This window comes from Pelobates fuscus, chromosome 3, assembly GCF_036172605.1.
Source record: "Pelobates fuscus isolate aPelFus1 chromosome 3, aPelFus1.pri, whole genome shotgun sequence".
Classification (NCBI taxonomy): domain Eukaryota; kingdom Metazoa; phylum Chordata; class Amphibia; order Anura; family Pelobatidae; genus Pelobates; species Pelobates fuscus.
In genome coordinates, this window is record NC_086319.1 from 370,993,900 (window position 1) to 371,019,868 (window position 25,969).

Below are 25,969 nucleotides of genomic sequence, written 5' to 3' on the forward strand. Positions count from 1 at the left end.
CCTCTCTTTGTCCCCCCATTCCATGTCTCTCTATTACCCCTCAGTCTCTGTGTCCCCCCTTCCCCTGTGTTTCTATTACCCCTCTTTTTGTCCTCCCCTTCCCCTCTATTTGTTCCCTTCCCTTCCCCTCTATTTGTCCCCTCATCCCCTATTTTTGTCCCCATCCCCTTCCCCTATTTGTCTCTGTACCTGCTGTTACAGGAGGACTGAGGGAGGGGGCGGAGCTAATGACCATGCTCCCTTGCGGTTCCCATAATTCCAAGCATCTACACATCATAGAGTAATCCCTACTCTATGATGTGTAGATGCTGGGAATCATGGGAACCGCGAGGGAGCATGGTAGTTAGCTCCACCCCCTCCCTCAGTCCTCCTGTGCTGACAGCTATGCTGCTGTCAATATCAGTGAGTGTGCTGCTGGATCGCTTAGGCGGCCGCCCGGCACACTCACTGATACTGACAGCTGTCAGCACAGGAGATGGGGCCGCCGGCCGCAAGGTGAGTAATCACCTCAGAGTGTGCCGCCGGACCGGCCACCCGGCAGCACCAACATGCGGCCGGCGGCCGTGATATTATTAAAATATAGAGAGCAGGTCTCCCTCTCTCTCTCCAGCCCCCTCAGGTGCCGCGGCCCTGGGCACGGGAGACCCGGATTGGGCATGGGTGGTCTGCCTGATCTCCCAGACAGAACCCAGGATCGCGATCGCCGAGGGGGATCGCCAGCAATCAGGTAAGTGCCGATTTACTATCGGACGTACCTAGTACGTCCGAGGTCGGGAAGGAGTCAAAGAAGATACTATAGGCACTGTGGCCAGTTCAGCACTTTGAAATGCTCAACACACCGAGTTTAACTGCCATAGGTGTAACAACACCTCCATCAGTGTCATTGCCGCATCATTAGCAAGCCTTGAATTTTGGGCTCTTCTGGGATGGCTAATATCAATTTTGTGCATACTAGATGTCTTATGTCAGCATGCACAGCATACTGGTGAAATGTTTGCCAAAGTCACACGACCCTCCCTTCCGTACTGCCCATGTCCTCCCTCAGGACATCCTCCGAAAGCTGGGGGAGAGACGTCAGCAGTCGACGAGAGTAGTCAGCTGATTCTCTCAGCCAACGTATGAGCAGCATGATCAGAATCCGGCTTCTGCATGTCATTACCCCTGTTTTACAAGACCCTAGGTGCCAAGCATGACCAGGTAGGAGGGTTAACTTTTGTTAACAGCATCAGAGTAGTTCTAACATCATAACCACTACAGCAGGCTGACTGTTATGATGGTTGGAGTAATCCTTTTATAAGGAGGTCATGGGAACTCCCGTTATCATGCACATTATCCCTAGCAATATTTGCATTTTCTGTGCGAAACACATCCGACAAGGCAGAAATCATACGTGATGAAGTCTACCTCCCATAGCCAAGGTTGTTAAAGGAAGAAATTAATTAAGTTTCCATGAATTTAATTACTTTTATTAGAATTGAGTCTTTTGTACACTATCCATGCAATGCCTGTACTTTCTATCATTTATTAATAATACATATCTTTACGGTATATAGTCATTATCATGGGTATCTCTACTTAAATAACCTTCTATGATTGTACTTGCAATGGCATAACCATTAGTCCTATTTGTACACATCGCAAGGAAGGCTAACGGATGTTTATTGAATCTCGCTACTTTCTTCACAGAATGAAAAACAGAAAAGATTCTTTTTTGCTGAGAAGAAGAAATAGTGCCATTAAATGAAGATGTAGGATTTAGAGCTAAGGACTATCATTTTTAAGTCCAAATAATTTCATTTTCTTTGCATGTTAACTGTATTCACTCTCACAAATATTCAGACAGAAAGATATTATATGATATTATGTACTATGTAACGTAACACAAGAGTTAAACATAACAAGAATCCAAAATTGTAAAAATATTTGTTTTATTGTAAAGTATTTGGTTTATAAAAAATCATGTCAAAGGTCCCCCACTACAACTGCCTGATGCCTTATTGTGGAATATTGTGGACTACATATCTTAGAATTCTCTGCCAGTCTGACTGTTTGTTTTTGGATTACATAATGGGAACATTAGTAAGACAATAGCTGAACAACCAAAACTGATCACCCAAGAGTTAAAGATGTGTGATCCGAGTGGGGTTAGAAGGGGAGGGTTTGCAAAGGCAACCGACAACAGATCTGCAGCTTTTACAAGCTGTTTTTACATATACACACCCAATACCAAATTATTAAAAATGCATGTTTTTATTAGGGTATTGTGACAGAGTCTATGGGAGGGTAATAGAAGGAAGTTATCTAGGACCCAGAATCCTCCATAGTCTATACTCATTCACCTGCCCAATTAGCAACTGCTGAGGCTTTAATTAGCAGGTCTCAGAGCAGAAAGAGTCAGATACAATCTGACCTGCAGAGAGAGAGCAGGTCTGTGCAGAGCAGCAGCTAAACAATGTGCTAAAGGTTGGTGAAACCAATGCTTATTTTTGATTTGTGTAGTTTATTACCCTGGTGAGTAAGGGACATTTCTTTATGTTTAGTTAGTGCTCAAATTTGAGCTAGGATTTATTTTGTAGATTTTCATTTCTGTTGTGCTGCAGTTTTTGAACAAACTGATCACTGTATGGATTTTTGTGCACGCTATAAATAAACCACACCATTTTTTGCACCAGAGACTGTTGTTCTATGCCTGTTACCCTAGAGGACTGTGTTGCTTTGCCCATAAAGGTCACAAGATGGTGGAGAATGCGGGCACTTAAAGCACATTTATACGGTCTGTGGGTATAGAGGCCTAAGGTACTGCGACTCTGCAAACTGAGACTGGTTGTTTGAAACAGAGGCCTGCAGGTGTGGTGTGTGTGGTATTTACCAAGTGGCTGAAAAAAAAAACAACAAGCAAGATGGAAGAGTTAGTAAAAGCCTTGGTACAGGCCACTACTACCCAGCAAGACACAAACCGTGTAACAGCAGTGCAGATCAGTAGCCTCATGGAGACACAGCGACAGGCTGTTGCGGTCCAACAGGAGACAAACCGCTTATTGGCCACACAAATAGACTGCATTATGGAAACTCGGCGGGAAGACAGAGACAAACTAACAAGTGCTTTGCAACAAACCATGCTGTCAAGTGTAACTACCCCTACTATGGATAGGGGGCGCTGGATTAGAGTTACTGACTTTTTACATAAAGTGAGTGAGGTTGATGACATGGAGGCTTACCTGACAACCTTTGAAAGGATTGCTACCCGAGAAGGATGGCCTCCAGGTCAGTGGGCAGGATTATTAGCCCCTTGCCTCAGTGGAGAATCACAAAAAGCGTATGATGATTTGCCTCTCAGCCAAGCACAAGACTATGACCGATTGAAAGCGGAAATACTAACACGGCTTGGAATTACGCCTGCAGTGCGAGCCCAAAGATATAATGTTTGGGTTTATGATACCAAGAAACCTACTAGGTCACAAATGTATGACCTCTTGAGACTTGCCCAGAAGTGGCTACAGCCAGAAATCAACTCTGCTGCAGTAATCATTGAAAAGGTGGTTATGGATCGCTTCCTCAGGAGTCTGCCGATAGCGCTACGGAAATGGGTCAGTCAAGCGGATCCAAAGGACCCTGAAGAAATGATGAACTTGACAGAGAGATACCGGTTTGCTAATGAAACTCAGAGTAAAGAACCTTACCTCAACGCCAAATTGCAAGGTAACAGGATACCTTCAAAGAAGTCTGGTGGGTTTAAAGAAACCGATGGGAAAAAAGATTCTGTACAGACCCATAGACAGACTGACTACCTGGAAAATTGGGTACCCAGGTTCCCAACCCGGCCACAAGGCCAGACTGAGAAAGAGATAAAGTGTTATAGATGTCAGGAGATTGGACATATTGCACGTAACTGTCCACAGACTGATGAACCTATGGAATGTAATTTGGGGAGGGGGGAGAAACATGGTGCAATGTTGGTATACACACAAATGTCTGCTTTAACAAGTACTGGTGGTATTAATCATGTCAAATCTGTAAATATGGAGGGGAGGAGTGTGCAAGCACTCTTAGATTCTGGGAGTGAGGTTTCATTGGTAAAGAGATCTTTACTTCAGAGTGAGCAAGTTGATAAAATTCACGTGTTGGATATAATATGCATACATGGTGACACCCACACGTATCCCACGGCCGAGGTGGAATTTGCTACCGCGGTAGGGGTGATAAAACATAGAGTTGGGGTGGTACCATCATTGCCTTATGATGCTGTATTGGGGCGTGATTTTCCCCTCTTTCGGAAAATTTGGGAAGATACTGTAATAAAACAGGATAAACGTACAGAGGTAGAAACAGTGGGGTTAGAGAATGGTTTCCCTTTTTCTACGATTGATTTGGAGCAATATAGTGAAAATGAACCCACTGTCGTATGTTTGAGTGAGGAAGGGGAACACAATGAAAGTGATTCCTCCCAAGTAGACAATCTAAGGGAAGAGGTGGAGTTCCATCATCTAGGTATTAGCTCAGGAAATTTTAGGGCTGCCCAATGGGAGGATCAAACATTGGTAGCTGCCCGTGGAAGGTACTCCTGTTAACCCAGAAACCCAATTGTCCCTTCCCTATTTTGCAGAAAAAAATAATTTACTTTACCGAGTACAGAGGAGGGGGGTTGAAGAGGTTGAGCAATTACTGGTACCTCAATCCCACAGAAACCTAGTCTTAAAACTAGCTCACAGCCATGTATTGGGGGGGCATCTTGGGATTGAAAAAACCAGGGAGAGAGTACTAAGAAGATTTTACTGGCCAGGAATTTACTCTGCTATAGAGCGATTTTGCAAGTCATGCCCAGAATGCCAAAGAAAGGCTCCATTCCAAACTTTCCGTAATCCCTCATTCCTCTTCCCATTATAGAAGTCCCATTTGAAAGAATTGCTATGGACCTGGTTGGTCCTTTACTTAAATCCGCTAGGGGGCACCAATATATATTGGTAGTACTAGATTATGCTACCCGGTATCCCGAAGCTATACCTTTTAAGAAATACCTCAGCTAAAACCATTTCCAGAGAGTTAATGTTTATGTTCAGCCGGGTTGGACTACCTAGAGAAGTACTTACAGACCAAGGTACTCCTTTCATGTCACGAGTGATGAAAGAGCTATGTAACTTATTGAAGATTAGACAATTGAAAACTTCAGTGTATCACCCACAAACTGATGGGTTAGTGGAAAGATTTAATAAGACATTAAAAGCAATGCTCCGTAAGGTAATTGATAAAGATGGTAAGAATTGGGATCGTTTGCTCCCATATCTAATGTTTGCTATCAGAGAAGTCCCCCAAGCTTCCACAGGGTTCTCACCTTTTGAATTATTATATGGCAGACATCCTAGAGGTCTCCTTGATGTTGCGAAGGAAACATGGGAACAGGAACACACGCCTCATAGGAGTGTTATTGAACATATAGCATGTATAGAATGTAAGCTCGTTTGAGCAGGGTCCTCTTCAACCTATTGTTCCTGTAAGTTTATTTGTAATTGTCCTATTTATAGTTAAATTCCCCCTCTCATAATATTGTAAAGCGCTACGGAATCTGTTGGCGCTATATAAATGGCAATAATAAATAAATAAATAAATAAATAAATAACATGTGGCACAAATGCAGGATCGCATTGAGGCCATAATGCCAATTGTCAGGGAAAATATGGAGAGAGCTCAGGAAGCCCAGAAAGCTAGTTATAACAGGAATGCTAGACTTAGCGTCTATCAACCTGGAGACAGGGTTATGGTACTAATCCCCGCAGTAGAAAGTAAATTCCTGGCAAACTGGCATGGCCCATACGAGATCATTGAACGAGTCAATGAGGTTAATTATAAGGTGAGACAACCTGGTAGAAGAAAGCCCGAACAAATATACCACATAAATTTACTTAAACCCTGGACAGACAGAGAGGCCTTGATGGCCATGACAGATAAAGTTCCTCTGACCAAAGTAGACAAAGTACCAGAGGTTAACATTGCTGACACTCTAGCACCTCATCAGAGAAATGAGGTCCGAGAGTTTGTTCTTAGAAATCGGGATGTGTTTGCTCCAGTACCCGGAAAGACTCATGTTATTAAACATGACATAATTACGGAACCTGGAAAAAGGGTTAACTTAAAACCCTACCGAATCCCAGAGGCCAGAAAAGAAGCCAGCAAAGCAGAGGTCCGAAAGATGCTTGAGCTAGGGGTTATCGAGGAATCACAAAGTGAATGGAGTAATCCTATAGTGTTGGTACCCAAGCCAAATGGAGAAATCAGATTCTGTAATGATTTCAGAAAATTAAATGAGATATCTAAATTTTACGCTTATCCCATGCCTAGGGTTGATGACCTAATAGAGAGAGGACGGTCCAGATATCTGACTACATTAGATCTGACTAAAGGTTACTGGTAAGTTCCCTTAACGGAGCGGGCCAAAGAAAAAACAGCTTTTTCCACACCAGATGGTTTATTTCACTATAAAGTCTTACCTTTTGGGTTGCATGGTGCACCTGCCACCTTCCAAAGAATAATGGATAGAATCCTTAGGCCCCATAGTGAATACGCGGCTGCCTACCTTGACGATGTGGTTATACACAGTACAGATTGGGAAACACACCTTCCCCGAGTTCAGGCAGTAATAAAGTCTATACGAGATGCAGGTCTAACTGCCAATCCATCCAAATGTACGATAGGTTTGGAGGAGGCTAAGTATTTGGGCTACACTATTGGGAGGGGTCTCCTGAAACCACAGAAAAGTAAGGTAGATGTTATTGTGGATTGGCCACGTCCTGTGACAAAGAAACAAGTTCGGGCATTTCTGGGCTTAGTGGGCTACTACCGTAGATTCATACCTAACTTTGCTACGATCGCAAACCCGTTGACAGAACTAACTAAGGCAAAAGGCCCAGTTATGATTAAGTGGACTCCCGAGGTAGAGAAGGCATTTAGCACCCTGAAGGAGGTTTTGTGTGCTGACCCAATTTTGGTTGCCCCTGACTTTACAAAAGAATTTGTGGTACAGACAGATGCGTCTGATGTGGGCCTAGGAGCGGTTCTTTCTCAGGTACACAGGGGAGAAGAACATCCCATTATGTACCTGAGTAAGAAGCTGAATCCCCATGAACAGAGATACTCAGTGGTTGAGAAAGAATGCTTAGCCATAAAATGGGCACTGGAAACACTTAAGTTTTATCTGTTGGGGAGAAGGTTCAAACTTGTCACAAATCATGCGCCATTGACGTGGATGAGACATAACAAGGAAACAAATGCCAGAGTAACTAGGTGGTTCCTTGGTCTTCAGCCATATAACTTCTCTATGGAGCATAGAGCTGGTAAAGACCAGGGGAATGCAGATGGTTTATCCAGAGTCCATTGTTCGTTGTCAAAGGTCGCTACGACCGATGGGTCTAAGCTGGCGGGGGGATATGTGACAGTCTATGGGAGGGTAATAGAAGGAAGGTATCTAGTCTATACTCATTCACCTGCCCAATTAGCAACTGCTGAGGCTTTAATTAGCAGGTCTCAGAGCAGAAAGAGTCAGATACAATCTGACCTGCAGAGAGAGAGCAGGTCTGTGCAGAGCAGCATCTAAACAATGTGCTAAAGGTTGGTGAAACCAATGCTTATTTTTGATTTGTGTAGTTTATTACCCTGGTGAGTAAGGGACATTTCTTTATGTTTAGTTAGTGCTCAAATTTGAGCTAGGATTTATTTTGTAGATTTTCCTTTCTGTTGTGCTGCAGTTTTTGAACAAACTGATCACTGTATGGATTTTTGTGCACGCTATAAATAAACCACACCATTTTTGCACCAGAGACTGTTGTTCTATGCCTGTTACCCTAGAGGACTGTGTTGCTTTGCCCATAAAGGTCACAGTATATTTACTAAAACAAAATGATTTTTAAAATTACCTCTAGGAGAAGGGGGTTTTGGAGTGTCCCCTTACGTGACCATGAGTCCGGGTAACCCAAGACGTCCAATAATACCAGGATAGCAAATACTAACTTTAAGATTGGGGTTACAAATTTATTTGAGAAAATATTTTTCAGTGACTGGAATATGTCTTTTTTTTTTCTAGACACGAGTATTAGTATTTCAAAACACACTATTTTCTCATGAAGGAAATATAAAGAGATAAATACAAATACTGGTTTGTGTTATGGATAATTTGGAAAAAAATATATATCTGTTTCCGTATGAAGTCAAATGGACTTTGCTGTGTGACCTTCAAAGTGATTTGTGAGGAAAAACTGATTGCACATTATCACTGAACTGCAAACTACTAAGGACAAGTATGGCATTAATGGCAAGGTTTAGGGATGATTAAATGTACGTAATCTTAAACAGGTGTTGTGTCTGACTGTTGGAAATGTAATATCTATTTGAGGGGTAAATATCAAAAACTTCAGGAAAGACCAAAAAACAGGAAGGGATGATAAGATGCTTTACCTGTTCTTTGAATGATGGGGCTTGGAAAAAAAAAAACAGCATGCCTGCTAACTTAGCCAAAAAAGGGCACCAGAGATTAGAATTGTGCATGGACAAAAACCACTGGTTCGCCCCAATCATTTTGTCCCTACATTTTTTTTTTGATTCAGACATACTGAATTTAGTCCATGTGGCATTTTAGTTCGGATAAATTTCATCCGTGCGATTATTTTGGAAAAAATTCTTCTGACAAAACGCTGTAAAAATTTTACTTATTTGTGCATAGCAATATATATATAATGTATATACTTTGCAGTACATTAATAGGCACATTTTTGTGCCATTTGGTTCACAGAAAATGTGAGAAGTAACCAAATATAAAGATAGATTTTTTTTTTTCACGTTTCTCATTTTTCCCCTGCTCTTGGTTACTTCTCAACTGATCTCTGAAGAAAAACAACATTTAGTGGCTCTTCCCTAACCATCAATCATCATTTTTTGTGGTGCCACTGATGAATCTCAAAACCATGAAACAAATGAAACGGCTCGTCCATTGCCCGCTTTGTTTGTGTCTGGTGATTTGGCCATATGGAAATTCAAAGTTGCAGAATTTGGATGAACTGGGATTTGTTTCACACCGAATGCTACATTAAATTCTACCAGAGATCGATGTAAGTAAATAGACGGTCTGGATACCAGAAATAAGTGTAACTGGCAAACTAGCGAAGGACAAATTATTTTGGACTACGGATAAGACAAGCTAAGGATCAACAAATAATTAAGTCTGATAAAAAAGACCAAGAGTCACAACAAGAACATAGAAAGCAGCTTTAGAGGCAATCGTCATATGCCACAAGCAGTGCTGGTGGCTGGCTAGCGCCCCTATATGGCCATAGAGGTGCCTTTTTATATAGTTCTTAAAAGTCATGCTTTGTGAATTAACTTGTTCGGAGTCAGAACTTGCCCTGACTCACCGTATTCTCCTGCTAAAGACCTATTTTAATTGAAAATAAATACCACTACATGGGTTTATACAGATAAATATAAATATTAAATATTGCTGCAAACAGCAATTGAGGTGGCCCAGCATAAGAGAATGGATGTAGCACATGAGCAGATATTGCATGGACCAAGTGTTAAATAGAAAATATAAGTATTTTCTAAACGGATTTGAAAATATTTCAAAATTAGTCACATAAACCAATATGGCCACACGACCTCAGGAGATATAGGCTCCTTATTGAAGATGATAAACAGCTCCCAGTAAATTGGGTGGTTTTATAACATATTATCTCTTACTCCCAGGATCAGAGTGAGTGTATTGTGAGTGACATGGGTTGATGAAAACTATTTAAAAACAATTGATAGAAGCTTGATACACAAAGACCTGCTAGACAGGGAACCAACTACTTGAGCAGTTCAAACCCTAGCTTCCAGGCAAACCTTTACAGTACAAGTCATAATAAATTATGTTACTAGAAAGTTATTGTACAGGGGTAAAACACACATATATTGAAATATTTCAAGCCCCTCCAATTCTCACATACATACATATAGGACAGAATCTATTTAAGGGTCTAAAAAGTTTCCCATTAGAATACACTTAGTTATTGGTTGGAATAATATAACCTCTTAGATTTTGGGGATATGTCTTCCTGTTCCCCTGCTATTTTTACTTTTAAGGAACACTATAGTCACCTAAATTACTTTAGCTTAATAAAGCAGTTTTAGTGTATAGATCATTCCCCTGCAATTTCACTGCTCAATTCACTGTCATTTAGGAGTTAAATCACTTTGTTTCTGTTTATACAGCCCTAGCCACACCTCCCCTGGCTATGATTGACAAAGCCTGCATGAAAAAAAAAAAACTGGTTTCACTTTCAAACAGATGTAATTTACCTTAAATAATTGTGTCTCAATCTCTAAATTGAACTTTAATCACATACTCTTGCAGGGTCTAGAAAGCTATTAACATAGCAGGGGATAAGAAAATCTTTATTAAACAGAACTGTAATAAAGAAAGCCTAAATAAGGCTCTCTTTACAGGAAGTGTTTATAGAAGGCTGTGCAAGTCACATGCAGGGAGGTGTGACTAGTGTTCATAAACAAAGGGATTTAACTCCTAAATGGCAGAGGATTGAGCAGTGAGGCTGCAGGGGCATGTTATATACACCAAAACTGCTTCATTAAGCTAAAGTTGTTCAGGTGACTATAGTGTCCCTTTAAATTCACTACTAAAACATGTCACAGTGCAAATGGAATAAATGTCAGCATATAACATTATCTTGCTTCAGTAGAATGAATACAATTTTAGTGCTAAGATATCTTGTCACCGTATCTAGGCTTTTGCTAAATACCCTTGCCAATTGCCAACGTTTCCAGGGGAAATATAAAACTTACAAGATTACTTACTAAATGGGGAGTTCAAAGATAATTTAAAAGTTAAGGCCAAAGGAGCTTGAAATCACAGCTAAGAAGTCCCATTAAACTCTCACTTTTGTCAATATCCCTGTTAATGTTTTCTGTTGCAGGCAAATATTTAATGTTCTGTAGAGGAGATTGTAATATGAAGATGTCAAGGATGTGAAAACAAACATCACTTAGATATACTATTACTATACATGCTTCTCAACTGTGCCGAATAATGATTGATAACGCGCTATACGAGCCCGTGTTTCAGTGAAGTATAAAACAACATGTAACTTCTAAAATAAAATAAAAATCAACAGACAGTGCTTTACAATATATTTACTTTAAATGCAATTCGTACTGCAGCAAAACATCATCATCTTCTAATAGAAATATACAGATACTTAATATGATTAAAAAAAGGCACCACATTTTTTTTATTTTTTTTTAAATGGGATAAATTTTAATGTTTTCTAGAAACATCTCCCGATCAATAACGTCCTTTTAAAAGTTCACATATTGGTCACCTTTGAGGCACCAGGAGTTTTTGGCCTCCATCCTTGATGTCCATAGGTCTGGGAGTACTTCCTGAAGTTCCATTCTAGCCCTTATGGTTCTTTTCTATTAAAAAACAAGTGTACTGACCAGAAGCAGTCTTGAGTAGGCTGGCCAGTTGGTGTTCATGAAAAGTAATGATCAAGTTTAATATTGTTTTCCGACCTTTCTTCTGAAGTCATTATATAAGATGTTAATAGGTAAGAGTAAGCATAAATCACTCTGAAAGTAGAAGATGTCTCAAAAGGGGCACATCCGATCCATGTCACATTAAAAGCTTAAAACATATAGGCCTTTGCATGTTGGTTATGCGGTCATTTAGCTTTTGATGTGCTTTTCTGCTTCTCTTACATTATGTCCGCCCCGTTTCATCCATTTTATCGTAACTTGCTCCTGAGACATGTTACAAAATGGCAGCTATTGTTGTATTTTCCTGCAACGGATTTCACATTTGTCCCTCCATGTTAGGCCCGAGCCCTTACTAAAAATTATTATTCATATACCGTATATATATTCCATATGTTTTGTTCCAGACATGTCTAAAGTGAAAAATGCCATTGCGCATATTTTGAATTTAAAAATAAAAATGGATATTAAAGACAATGCTGAAAAGGTAAATATTTTCTCTTTTCGTGTATCACTTTTTTAGAATACACAGGTAGACGGCACATGGGTGTAAAATGTGCCATTGATCTATGTTTGTACAAATCAAAGTATATGTTCTTTACAACACACCTAAGGCCTCTTATTTCTCTCTCTTTCTCAACTTCTGAAAAAACAGTTGTAGTCCTCTTTTTGTTCATTTAATTTTTTGCTTTAATGAAAATTTTAAAAGTCATATACATATAAAAAAATTCGGGAAAATGCATCATTTCGTTTCGGTAAGATGTCAAATCACAGGTTCCATCCACAGGTGATGAGCTGTTTTTTGCATGTTTGTTTTTTGAGGCTGGAGGCCATTGGATGCCTGAGATTGAGCAGTCCTTGACAATCAGAACTTTGAAATTACAACAGCTTCATATCCTTATATGGAAAGTACTGTAAAAGAAAAGGGGAAAAATTAACATCAGAGTTTCAATATATTCATTCAATATATTCATTGTATAACTATAACTCTTTTACAATGAAAACCAATGCTATTTTTTTTTTATGTAAAAAAACTAGTCTGATCTCTCAGGATTAGAGATGGCAACCGTAAATATGTCAGACGTTGCTTATCTTGTAATGTTAATCTCTGTTGGCTGAGGATCATGGGAAATATAGTGTGGAATTGCTTATTGCCAAGAATCTAAGAATCTTTTTTTTGAAGTGACAATCAATAGGACCTGGCCTTTGCTGTGGTCAATTCAAGCGATTATGTTTTTTGTTGCGCGTTACTATTAAGGAACCAAAATTTACCTGAGAAAGTCCGGCGCTTTTGAAATCATGTTCTCGAAATCTGAAAACGCCAGTTTTCCATCTCCATCCATATCTGCCTCCTCAATAACCTTCTCACACACGAGAGTCACTTCCTCCTCCTCCAGTTCTTCTCGTGTCAACTTATTGAGTGTTTTCTCCAGATCTGATTTACAGATGAAGTTGTCGGTGTTGAAATCTGAATGAGCAAAATGAACAAAATTCCCAGCACATGTTAGAAAATCTGGATTGGAATTAGGTCATACCCCAATACCAACTCATAACAAAACCTTTAGGGTGTTTGATGGGTAACAAAGAACTATAAGAGTATTTGTAAAAGACCAGAACTTTAAATGAGTTTAACTTTGCCTTATTGATTCACAAACACATTAAACGGAGAACCTCTCATGATCAAGGTCAACTGATTGAAAATAATAATGGCCTTGACCCATCTGGACACATTGTTATCTCTGGGCTCTATAAAGATCTCAGATCTTAACCATCTAACGTTCATGTCAGGTTTTCAGTATATTACCGTAGATCTTGAAAGCATAGATTGCTTTGAGCTCCCGAGGTGCCATCTCACTCATCACCGACAACATGTCAACAAAGTCGTTGAAACTGAGGTTTCCTTCTCCATCCTCTGAGAAGGCTTGCACAATTCTCTCCTTGAAAGGATTTTCCTGAAAAGAAAAGAAGAGTTAGTTGTTTTTTTTCGGTTCTACGTTGTAGAAGTTTAGGAGGCACTTAGAAGCATCCTTCCATATACATACAATCCCTCCTAATTCTAACTTTATCCTACACGTTTATTACAAATACAAAAAAAATCAGAGAGCACAACACTACATTAGACAAAAATCAAGATTAATAAAGTGAGCATGAATTTTAAAATGATACGGTTAATTACGGTATATGAGACGCCCTTTACATTTTGATGACTACAGGCAGTAAGGGTGATGATAAAAGTTCTTTTTTTTTGTGGTTGATAGATCTTGGGAAGTGTCAATCCACTATTCTAACTGCCTCTGAATATTTGCCCCCCAGGAAATCTTTTCAAAAGGCATTCAATCAGTTATCTGGATTGAAGCAAATGTATTTCTGGATGAGCACGAACCTCGAGTTTTATCCATCGCTTGCAAATATGGAAAACAATGTGCCATTGAATAACAGGGACAAGAACCTTTGCCAAGTTGATGTAGGATTTATGTACTCTGTCCTAAGCCTTCTCAGCCCTTGTGAATATTCTGTAGACTGTGAACATTCCAGATACGACTTGCATCTACACCATCACTATCTTTTTACCCAAAACTTTTCGAACACCCCTTTCAACTTAAAACTTTCCTTAACAAACTATTCCCACCACTATACATAGTCCTTACTTATCATTAAAATGATTTCTAGTATTTTTGCCCAACATTTTGCTAATCTTTGTAATTTCACTATTAGTGCTATTTTTGTTTAATTGATACATTGCTGAAAAACAGAAACGCTAAAACAACGCTAAACAATGTTTTGCAAGGTTACGTTTACTTTGTCAGCAGACATCAGTGAAAGGAAAAAAAAAAACGAATGTGGCCAATCCATTTTTGCTGCAGTTATATTTACCCTTTGGTTAGCAAGTTATTTGCTCACCCTGATTAATTCTATATACTGGATTTAACATACAAACCCAATCCATAACGGGAGTTGTTTTTCATGCTTTCCGACCAAGGATTAAAAAAGGTTTAAAATAACCAACGGTCATTTATAAATCCGTAGCTTTATATATACAGAAAAAGCTTTTATTTTTTTAAATTAGCCAAGCATTCCTAAAACTATTGATGAACGGTTTGGTTTATATACATGGGCACAATCTGAAAACAAAACTGGTAAGTGGAACTAGACCCAAGAATTGGACAAAGATTTATATCCAAACCTACAAAAAGATTTAATGTAAATATGTAACATTAAAATCTGTCAAATGCATTCATAATTTAAACTATAGGAAACAAATATACAGGTCAGACTTTCTGATTCCAATTCCAGTATTTAGCACGAAAGGTAACCAGGTAAGTGGAATCTATAGATGAATCTATGTTAAATGTATTTTTCCATCCAAATGTTGATTTATTCAACACTAAATTAGGAGACGTAAGCCTTGTTGAAATTTCCTATGTATTAGTTGTTCCATTGATGACAGAACTTTTTTCCAACTTATAGTAATGGACAACTAACAAAGAAAAATGTTGCCCAGCAGGTTTAATAATGTATCTTTTCCAGACAAAATGAAAAGCTCACACTACTACTACTAATAAAAATAACAATAGTGTTAAATAATTTCTCCAGAAAAAGTATATTTAACTTTTTACTGGTGTGACAAATAGGGTAACGCAAACAAGATGACACCAGTTAGTTAATACTTACCATCAGCTCTGGCATATTAATAATTAACTGCATGGGCACTTTGACATCTGGATCATTTGTATAGTCCATAGGTACCATATTTGGAGCCAGCTCATAAAATCTCGCATGCAATCTGCAAACAGAACAAACAATTGTAACGTATAAATGAATAGATCACAGCAGGAATTCAGAGACATGTCATAAAGTCAGTAAGTATCATACACCGGAGTGTACATGTGGGTAAAGGTCACAAGCGGCAACTTTCTAAATCAGCTAAAAGTCCGACTCACAGAAAACATGGATCAATCGATATATTATAACATTTAGTCTGCTTTTATTACTTTTGTAAACTTTCTTTTAATAAGCTTAACAAAAGTTAATATCACGTGGTTAATATGTTCTGTTTTTCGTTAACATTTCTGGTACACCCTTCCTCAATGTATCAGTACCATGCTTGACCTTACGACTTTTAGATGGAACCTAAAGGCCTAGCTCATTAATTAAGGCATTGGTCTACATCACCCTGAACCCTTCTTTTTTTTATTCCCAACGCTTCCGGTTCTCTATTCCAAGTCATGCTCATTTTAAACTCACAGAAGAAGGGATAACATTGCTTATCCACTACACTACTTCCTTGATAGACATGGCTATAGACGGCTGGTTGGTGGGCAGACACACGTAAAATTAAAAAGCAGTACAATCTACGTGTCACGTCAGATGATGATACAGTGGCTTTTTTTTGTTGCACACAAACAGTTACGGGACTGTCAGATGATGGTGAATATATCCTTAAAAAAGGTCTCATTGAACCAAGAAGATGGCGTGTGATGGAGACAGATTGTTGAAGCAACATGCTAACAGGGCTGTTTATCTACAAGAAGAACCTATGTCTAATATCTACTTAGGAGGACATCCATCTTGCTACCTGCCATCAATCTGTCTGCCAATCGCAGAACATGCCCTTGAAATGGTACTTCATTTTCCCAGTAAAGCCATAAAACCTGTGTGACTGATGCTCTGCATTTAGCGATGACAGTATACATCCAACAGTAACCCCGAGCGGACTTCGCAATATATAAAGGAAAATATATAATGTGCAAGTTTGTATCTCCTCATTTTCAATAACATGGTATTTATTGGTAATGTCAAGGTCTAAAGGATGACTACAGAATGGCGTTGTCTTCATTTCAGGGACATCAATTTGATGTTTTGTGATTGGTTTAGGGTTAGGTTTACATACTGCAGGCTGCAACTAACATTGGGAAACATGCACATCCAGGGATCAAATCTATGTGAATTAACAACCGTTTGAAAAGTTAATGGAATGCTGACTTACCTAAGAATTTCTTTCCTTGTGAAGAAAGAACAATCCTAAAAAAAAAACGAAACAAAAGAAAAATTAAAAACTGTGTCATTAAAGGACAACTCTCATGAAATGTTCACTTTTTTTTTTCTAAACATTTCTTACATTTAATAAAATTCTATTATATTTTTTATTTATCCAAAAAAGTATATTGATTTTTTTATTTTTATTTTATTTCTTACAAAATGTTATGTTTTTTTATTTGGCTGAGCAGCCATGTTGGATCAGACTCTATAGTCATATCACATTCTATGATATATTGATTAAAAAAAAAAAAAAAACAGTTTTTTGATAACTTGATGACTAGTGTCAAATACTATAATAATATGTATTAATCTACTGCAGTTAAAAAAAAAAATAAAAAAAAAAAAAAACACCGGCCAGACATGATTTACCACATACTATCACTATTACTATTGAAATTAAATTCTGATTAAAACATATTGTTTATAATTTGTTTGAAGGCCAGCTTTTACTGTACCATCATGAGAAAAAACAAAAAACATAGGAAGGATCCACCCACATAACAAATTATTTTGTCATTTTATTCATAATGTGACCCCCTCGAGCACAACACTGTAATAAATTGCTTTGGCAGAAAGGTAGGTGTCATGGCGCAGGTCATAAGTACACATGACTGTATCCATGACAAATCCGCACAGATATCATGAGGCTAATCATGTGTGTGTGTACTTATTCACCACAGTAAATCCTTTGAATATTCCTGCCTGAGGAAGTTAACAATGGAGGGGAATGCATAGCTAAATGAAACGGCTTTAATTTGACAAGCAATAGATTTTGTAGTCGATGCTTGCATAATACTGATATTTTATGCAGGTCTTTTTTTTTTTTTTAGAAACCTACCATAAGCCTTCTTCAAGTATTTAGAAGATAGAAACATTAGTTTTTAAAATGCCAAGGAACAATACATTTGTTATTCTCTTCATAGAGTGCAACTTTTAGGTAGATGATTGATTAGCCAACTGTATTTCCTTCAGAGGCAGCTGGTTCTAGAACATTCCACAGTCCTATTGATAGACAATTCAACAAGGAGTGCTTGACCATCACCCCATATTTACAAGGCAGCAAGCAGAATTAGAAATATTTTCAAAGTACATCCTTATTAATCTTTACTATTCATCCAATACATCCAAGGACAAGGGGGAGATATATAATTTAAATATTAATTGATGAAAAGTGGTACAAAGTTTTTAAAAGAGGGGCAGTCATTATCAAAACCAATCCACGGGTGATTACTCAACTTTGCATTATTTTTACCACACAATAATTTGATACATGTTCCCTTTAATATCTCCAATTAAAGGCGCAGGGCTGCATTTAGAAATATAGGTACCAGTACACATTTAAATTGCTTGTGTTCTTCACTTGCCTCCTCTTGTGGTTGACAGATCAACTAAGAGTATGCTATGGTAAGTGAACACTCCAAGCACCATAACCACTAGAACACTCTGCAGTGGTTATGGTGCTGGGAGTGTCATGGCATCCCAACAGTGTAAGTAGTCAAAACCATTTAGTAACGGTTTGACTTCTTACTTGGGCCTGAAGAAGAATGCAGTGGAGACAGTAAGTGGAGCCAGTCAGACCTTAGATAAGAAGTCAAATCATTACAGATAGTGCAACACATGCTAATGGCGGTCATTGATTATGGGGATGTAGTGTATGCACCCGCAGTGCAAACCCACCTTAATAAACTGAATACGTTATATAATTTGTTCTGCCGCTTTGTACTAGAATGGCATTACTTTATCCACCACTGTGACATGTTAAAAGAGCTAAACTGGCTGTCGCTGGAATCCCAACGCACTCTTCATCTTCCCAGCCTTGTGCATAAGAGCTTCTCTGGGAAGCTCCCACCCTACCTGAGTAGAATGCTCTCCCCAGCTGTTCCCACCTCCTATAACCTCCTATCCAGTACTAGCACGATATTTAGCATACCGCAATACAAAAATAAAGTGGCTCGATGCTCCTTTTCCTACAGAGCACTGCAATTATGGAATAACCTCAGGGACACAGTCAAATCTTCATTCAATCTAAACTCTTTTAAGAGATCTATGGCAATATACCTCAGCACAGAATACACCTGTCATGGTTGAATATATTTATTACCTGTTATTTATTAAAATTATATATAGTTTGTATATTGTATTTTTGTAATATTGTACCCTATTGTAACAATGCAATGTTTTGTGAACCCAGGACATACTTGAAAAGGAGAGAAATCTAAATGTATCCATCTTGGTAAAATATTTTATAAATAAATAAATTACTAAACAGTTGGACTACTTACATTGGAAGGGGGGTAGGGCAGGGGAGAAGGGCACGCCACTGGCTCCATTGCCACCTTAGCATATGCAAATAAATAAATAAAGCAAGATACTCGCCCTCACAGATAGCACAAGGTGGATATAACTGACAAAGCAAAGGAGAAATTGAACATTTATCCTTACGGTGTCTCAGCCAGGGAGAAGCCTGCTAACTGCAGCGATTATAATACATTACTGCAGTTAGAAGCCACTGTCGGCAGGGAGAGTGAATGCAGGGTACTTACTGCACTATCACCTCTGTAGTCATGCAAAGATGCTATGGTGCAAAGACTGATCTTTTAAATAGAAAATCAAATCCCTCAGCTACCATGATAAGCACGAATTAACAATAATGTGTTCAGTTTTATTAAAACTACCTAGGTGGCAAATTAGTTTTTCTTTTGAAAATAGTAAACATAGTTCCAGTCACGAATTAAGGAGTAGGCCTATTTAAAGAGCTAGTTAGTCAGGGGTCGAAGGGGTGGGGGCCCCTTCTCAAGGTTGTGGGAATATTTTAGTACAGAGTTAAGTTCCAGGATTATTCTCCGGCGTCTTTAAAATTAATTATTTAGGCCTGTGTTAGAAGCTAGGATAGGGTGGCACTGTGTATGTGACAATGCAGAATGACTTCTCAGACACACAGCGACCTGTGCATTAACTGCATCTCAGTAATTAGGCTCCACGCTCCATCTACCTCAGAGACAGATCCTATTTGATACCCTGGACCTCCAGGAATTCACGCATGTTTCCTGAGGCAGCCCACGTGGCCACAAATTATGTAAGATAAGTAGCACTGCACTGCGATACAGTCAAGTCCTGATTGGTTTGGATATGTTTTTTGAGGGCTTTTTGTAAATAGTTGCACGTATTATATTTTAGCCATAGATGTGTTTGTGTCTATATATTTTAGACAAGATGCATGTGACAATTTTTACAATCACACAGCCTGTGTAATTAAGGCATTTGTTCATATGTACAATTCTTGTTAGACTATAAATTAGTGTATAATCATAACACAAACACAAATCCTGAACAAACGTAAAGGGGCTTAATCAATAAATACTGAATTGTAGTCAAAATTGGATTGCAAAACCTGGCTAAAATGGTTTATATATAAAAAGAAAAATTCAAATATTCAACTGAGCTACAGTCAAAGCTTGCTATTTTATCTTAACTTTTCAATTTAATCTCCCATTCAACTTGATTTGGTGTTTAGTGAATAAATACTTATAGAAAATAACTTCTATAAGAAAAAGGCCTAACAAGGTGTATTTGCTTCGAACAAAACTTATAAATGTTAGTAATATGTATAAAGCTTCACAAACAGTTACAGTAGCCACTCTCCCTAAGCATTGCTCCCTTAGCTGATATACAGCACATATGTCCCTTTAAATAAATCCCCTTTAGCACAACCTCAGGCCTATGACAAAATTATTCAACCCCTACCTTGTCCTTAGATCATCCCTTACCAACCCACTGTCTAGGTCTCTGCACCCAACTCCTCAACTTCTAACTAGCAGACCAATTCCTTGAATCTATGTACAAACAACCTCTCCATCCTTCGTAAACTAAGTCCTTAATAACAGCAAGTACTTCTGGCCTACCCAATCATCCTTGCCAACATGAAATATTCCTACAATGCCTTGCCTGTAATCTCCTAGACCAGACAATAAAACCTAATGTCATGAGTTTAGTTCTACTGCAAAGAACTCACTTTCTCCTAAATATTTAACAGTAAACCCCCCAAGGCATCACATCCACTCTGCACCCCATATCCAAACAGTGACCTTCCCTGGACTACAGCACCACATGGTATCCATCCCTGCTTTCCAAGAAGAACCATACACTACCCTTAACCAGAAAAATGATTATTAACTGCAGTCATGCCTGAATCACAGCTTTGATCTCAAAGCTCCAACCCCCACTCATGTCCCTCCAGCACACATCCCTGGCCTCCATCCCCCAGCCATAGCAGCACTATCAATGTCTGGCTACCTACAGCACCTGTCCCTAGCTCACATCACCTGGCTCTAGGCCCACTCTCTCCCCTCTCTGTCACCACAACCACAAAGAGTAATTTACATTATAGCTTGGGCAGGTCATTAAAAAAAGAATTAATGAGCAGAGATTGTGTCACTGAGCTAGAGTATCATTTCCTGTCACTGTTGCAATTTAATGGACTTTCTTTATATCTGGAAGGAGTTTGGGTACAATCAGCCAATTATAGAAACCCACCCCCATCCATTGTGCAACTTACCCCTATGTAGATAAGTATCTAATCAACTATCCACATTCTGCATGTACATGGACATTCATATATAAACAAAAGGACACATGTACTCTATCATTTTGAATCATTATGGAATATAATGAGAATTTTATATAGTGTATGTACTTATGTAGTTTGATACAGGCAATTGTAGCTAGATTTAACACATTAAAAGGCTAAATGTCTCTGTCTGTGTACATGTAAGTGTGTGTTGTATTTAAATTCACATATACTCACAGAAAAAGAAAATACATATATGAATTAATACATACACACTGATGATGAATGATCATGTATGTGTATAGATGTTATATAATACAATATTTGTACCACTATATGTAAGTAGTCAAAGCATTGCATGGTGTCCCTAATAAGGCCATACACAGGCAGAGATGGATAAGATATCACAGTCAATGATAGTATACTGCTGGCTCCTTACCTGATAGGCATCTAGTTGTTCATCTGTAAAAATTGTTTGTTTATTTCCCATTGTAACTGTATTGCCCTGGGTCTCCTAAAAACCATCACACTGGGAGCGGCAGCAGGAGCGATTTCTCCCGTGTGCATCGGGATTTACCAAGAGGCAGCGAGTGTGAGCGATGTTGTAGTTTCAGCCTGCATTGGGAAGTCTTGGGGGAGAATCGGTGGATAGAGCGGGTTACAATGTATCAGGTGGGAGTGGAACGCCGCAGAAGGTCTCCCTGTTTTCCTGAGTCTGTAACTGTAGCAGGATGCACTGACTGTACTGATCCGTAATGATGCTGAATGTTCTGCTGTCTCCTGCATTCCTCGCATTATATCGCCTCGCAGCCCATCAATAGGGACAAAACCACTCCCTCCGGATGGTCAGCACTTACGTGATTGGTCGCAAGAGGGCGCTCCTTGATCCATCAGTTCCTGTCATTAGCATTACAATAGAGGTGGCCAAAAAGTTGAATAACAATGAAACAAGTCAAGGAATTTTAATGTTATTAAAGGGGAAGGATTGAGTTCCTAATTAAGCAACAAGGGCTTGGCTAAAATAAGATTATAGATAACCGTTTCCACATTGGACAAAATCTATTTATAAAAATATAATAGAAAGGATTCTGTCCCAAAATGGAATAGTGTAATAGACTACCACCAGTAAAGGGCAAGGAGTATAAAAGCTCCACACTATAAACACACAATTTATTATTTTTATTTGGAGAAGAGGGGTGGAGGGGGGTATAAAAAGTTGGCTAAAAAGGAAAGAAAAAGGTAAATAAATACATTTAAAAAAATGTTATTAAAGGGGAAGGAATCAATTCTTAAATAATGAACAATGGCGTTCTGCCAAGACAAGATAATTAATAAATATGTCCACATTAGACAAAATCTATTTATAAAAGAAATTATAGGAAGGATTCTGTCTCAAAATGGAGTTTAATGTAATATTTACCCACCACGGTGAAAGGCAAGGAAAATAAAAGCAAAAACATTTGTTTATAGTGTATGGAGTATTTTGACATGGCCTTTCTTTGTAAATGATGAAATATAATATACTGCTTTCTACTGTAAAACACAATTATTATTTTTTATTTGGAGTTGGGGGGTTAAAAGAGTCAAAAAGTAGAGGAATTAGTAAATAAATTAAGGGATTTTAATGTTTTGAACAGAGAAGGAATAAGTTCCTAATTAATGAACAAGACAAGATTAAGGATAAATATGTCCACATTGGACAAAATCTATGTATTAAAAAAATAATCAAAAGGATTCTGTCTCACAGTGAAGGGCAAGCAAACACATCATTGGAACACACTTTATAGCTGTTTATAGTGTAGTTTTTTTTTTAAAAATGATCTCTCTTTGTAAATGATAAAATATAATGCACTGATTTGGGGGGGAGGAGGGCGGGGAGGTTAGGAGCTATAAAGGAAAATATTTTTTACAGACTGAACAATCATAAGGGTTATTCCGTTTTATCAAATAAGCTGAAACGTAATAAAACTATTTTTAATGACCAACAAAATACTCATAATGCAGACTTCAGAAGTTTCATAGAGCGCTAATTATTATTCGCTAGAGATAAACGATAATATTTGACTAAATAATTAGCTATTTCAAACTGGACCTAGATGGTGGACAAAATGGACAAACAAGCCCTATGTGCACAGTATGATGGGAGTTGTAGTCCACTCACTTAATAATTGGGCCTTTGCAGATTTAGCACCCACTAAAAAAAACAAAAAAAAAACAGTAAAATATAAACAGGATGGCTAACTGATTTAATGCAAAAACATATTAAGCTGTACTACATTTTGGTACTTTGATACCATATTATAATTAACGTAACTAGATTAATCCGCACTACAGTTGGACACTTGAATCTAGGACAAAAGGTGAGATATGAGCTTTGTTCATTTATCGATGAGCTGTAAACCAGATTACAAAGTTAGGAGCAAATCTTAAAATGAAAAAACAAACTGTGAGTTAGAATCGAAACTGCATTTCAAATGTAAGGCCCGAGGGGCCAAACTTAAAATACACAAGTAACTTTTTGTTATGTAAATGTAAAATTTGATTTGAATTCACTTTAAATTCTCACCTTAGTAAATGATCGTGTGTTTGTACCCAAATGTATGTGTAAATATGTATGTATATGACTGTAAATGTGTGCATGTAAAATGCAAATGCATGAGTAAATTAATGTATTCGAATGTATATGAAGGATTGTGTGTGAACATTTGTGTACATTTGTTTACATATAGTGTAGTATCTGTGAATAATTGCTGAACAATGGGATAAAGGGGGTTTAAATAAAATACTTGGAGATTAGTTCCAGTTTAAACTGCTATTTGTCTGAATTTGGCGTACTCAGTTGCATTTCCATTCTCTGAGCCGAAAGATGCCCATATCATGAACCAGTTTAAAACCCCTTCAGTTTAATCCAGCGCCGGGCTCCTTCGGCGCTGGTGACCTCTCCTCCAATGCCGAAGTCAGCTCCCGACGTCAGCAAGAGCCGCGCGCATTCAAACAGTCAATAGGAAAGCGTTTCTCAATGCTTTCCTATCGACGTTCTGCACGCTGAATGCAATTTTCGCATCCAGCGTCGCAGAAACGCCTCTAGTGGCTTTGGTTCATCTGATTTGGTTCTGCAATCAGCTTCCCGGTAGCAAAATTCTGCCAAGCTGAATCAAAATTTCTGTTTTTGGAAAAAAATAAGTAGTCGAAGGGGGATTTTTTTGGTCTGGGTGCATACAGTGTCCCTTTATGCGGTTTGACAAATTACTCTGGGAGGGTACTAGAACAATTAGTAGTGATGGTGCTTTCGGTGGTCCTGGCTCATACATTGCACCGAAATTCAGCTCTGTTATAATAAATGGTGGCCATAGCACGTACGCAATGTTGAATTTATTCAGTAAACATCATGCTTTAGTGAATTGAAATTCCATTTGCAAACTTTAGTCATAATAAAGTGTTTATTCTGAGTAATTCTCCAACTTACCTTTTCTGTTTGCACATCAGAATCCAGTTCACTGATGTTTAGTTACAAATAAACCCCCATATATAATGTGATTTTTTTTTCTAAGAGGTGTGAAGTGTGAACTTTTAGTAATTGAAAGTAAGTTCCAAATTTCGGCCAATAAAGCTGAACATAAAAGACTTTGAATTTTGTTGTTTTGGCCTAAATTTTAAATTCATTTAGAATTTTCAAATATTTACACTTTAATGGCTAATCTTGACAAAACTGCAGTGAATTGAAAACAATATTTTAAAATGTATTTGTAAAGAGCTAATTTAGAGAAATTCTCACATCCAGCTACAGCTATTTTAGTGTAAATGTTGCAATTTGTGTTAAAGTTTACTAAAATTCAGTGAATAAATTAAAATGTGAATGGATATACTAATCATATTTATTCATTTTAATTGTTCTTGCCTTTTAACCCCTTAAGGACGGAGGCCATTATACAGGTTCTGACCAAAACAAAACCTGGAATCTGACTTTGAATTTGAAGCTTGCCCATTTCAGCTTTTACACACTGAAATTTGCCATATTGGTTTGCTGGGCCTATATTGCCTTTGAGACTGTATGGCAGCCCAGGAATGAGTAATAGCTCTGCCTGCATGGTACTGAAGGATGGGTGCCGGCCAGGCAGCTTATTAATGGTGGGCAGGCTGCTTTTTCGTGGGTGCCTGCCAATTAAGGACATCGCTAGTGAAGTAAATCGCATTACTAACGATGCTTCCTCAGGGCTCATCTACTCCGCCCGGACTACCCCAGGAGGTATGCAGAACAAATATATACACAGTAGAAATAGCCATATGCAGTGGCGTACACACAACCCATGGGGCCCCGGTGCGAAAACTGATCCATGGCCCACCCCCCCCCCCCCCCCCCGCGCGCGCGCGCTTACTCTGCACGGGCTGGGGCCGCAACACATGGCGGCGGGCACCTGGTCTCAGGGCTGCGACCCGTGCGACCGCGGTATGTACGCCAGTGCATGCATAAACACATACACTTAAAGGACCACTACAGACACCCAGATCACATCAGCTCAATTAAGTGGTCTGGGTGTCAGGTCCCTCTAGTTTTAACCCTGCAGCTGAAAACATAGCAGTTTCAGAGAAACTGATATGTTTCACTGAGGGTTAATCCAGCCTCTAGAGGCTGTCTCATTGACAGCCGCTAGAGGATTGTCTGCGATTCTCACTGTGAAAATCACAGTGAGAAGACGCTGAACGTCCATAGGAAAGCATTGAGTAATGCTTTCCTATGGACGGTTTGAATGCGCGCGTGGCTCTTGCCACGCATGTGCATTCAGAGCTGAGAGGCGGATCGGGGCGGAGAGATCCCCAGCGCCAAGGGAGTCCGGCGCTGGAGAAAGGTAA

General features: G+C 38.7%; 1 protein-coding gene across 1 annotated transcript; it reads right to left on the reverse strand.

Moving 5' to 3' along the window:
* Positions 1 to 11,192: 11,192 nt before the first annotated feature.
* CIB2 (calcium and integrin binding family member 2) lies at positions 11,193 to 21,928 on the reverse strand. The gene is made up of 6 exons (XM_063445909.1): positions 21,558 to 21,928; positions 16,499 to 16,533; positions 15,184 to 15,295; positions 13,316 to 13,463; positions 12,784 to 12,979; positions 11,193 to 12,423 (listed from the first exon to the last, which is right to left on the reverse strand). Exons 1-6 carry the CDS (start codon positions 21,606 to 21,608, stop codon positions 12,402 to 12,404), a joined length of 564 nt encoding a protein of 187 aa, XP_063301979.1. The 5' UTR covers positions 21,609 to 21,928; the 3' UTR covers positions 11,193 to 12,401.
* Positions 21,929 to 25,969: the final 4,041 nt, after the last annotated feature.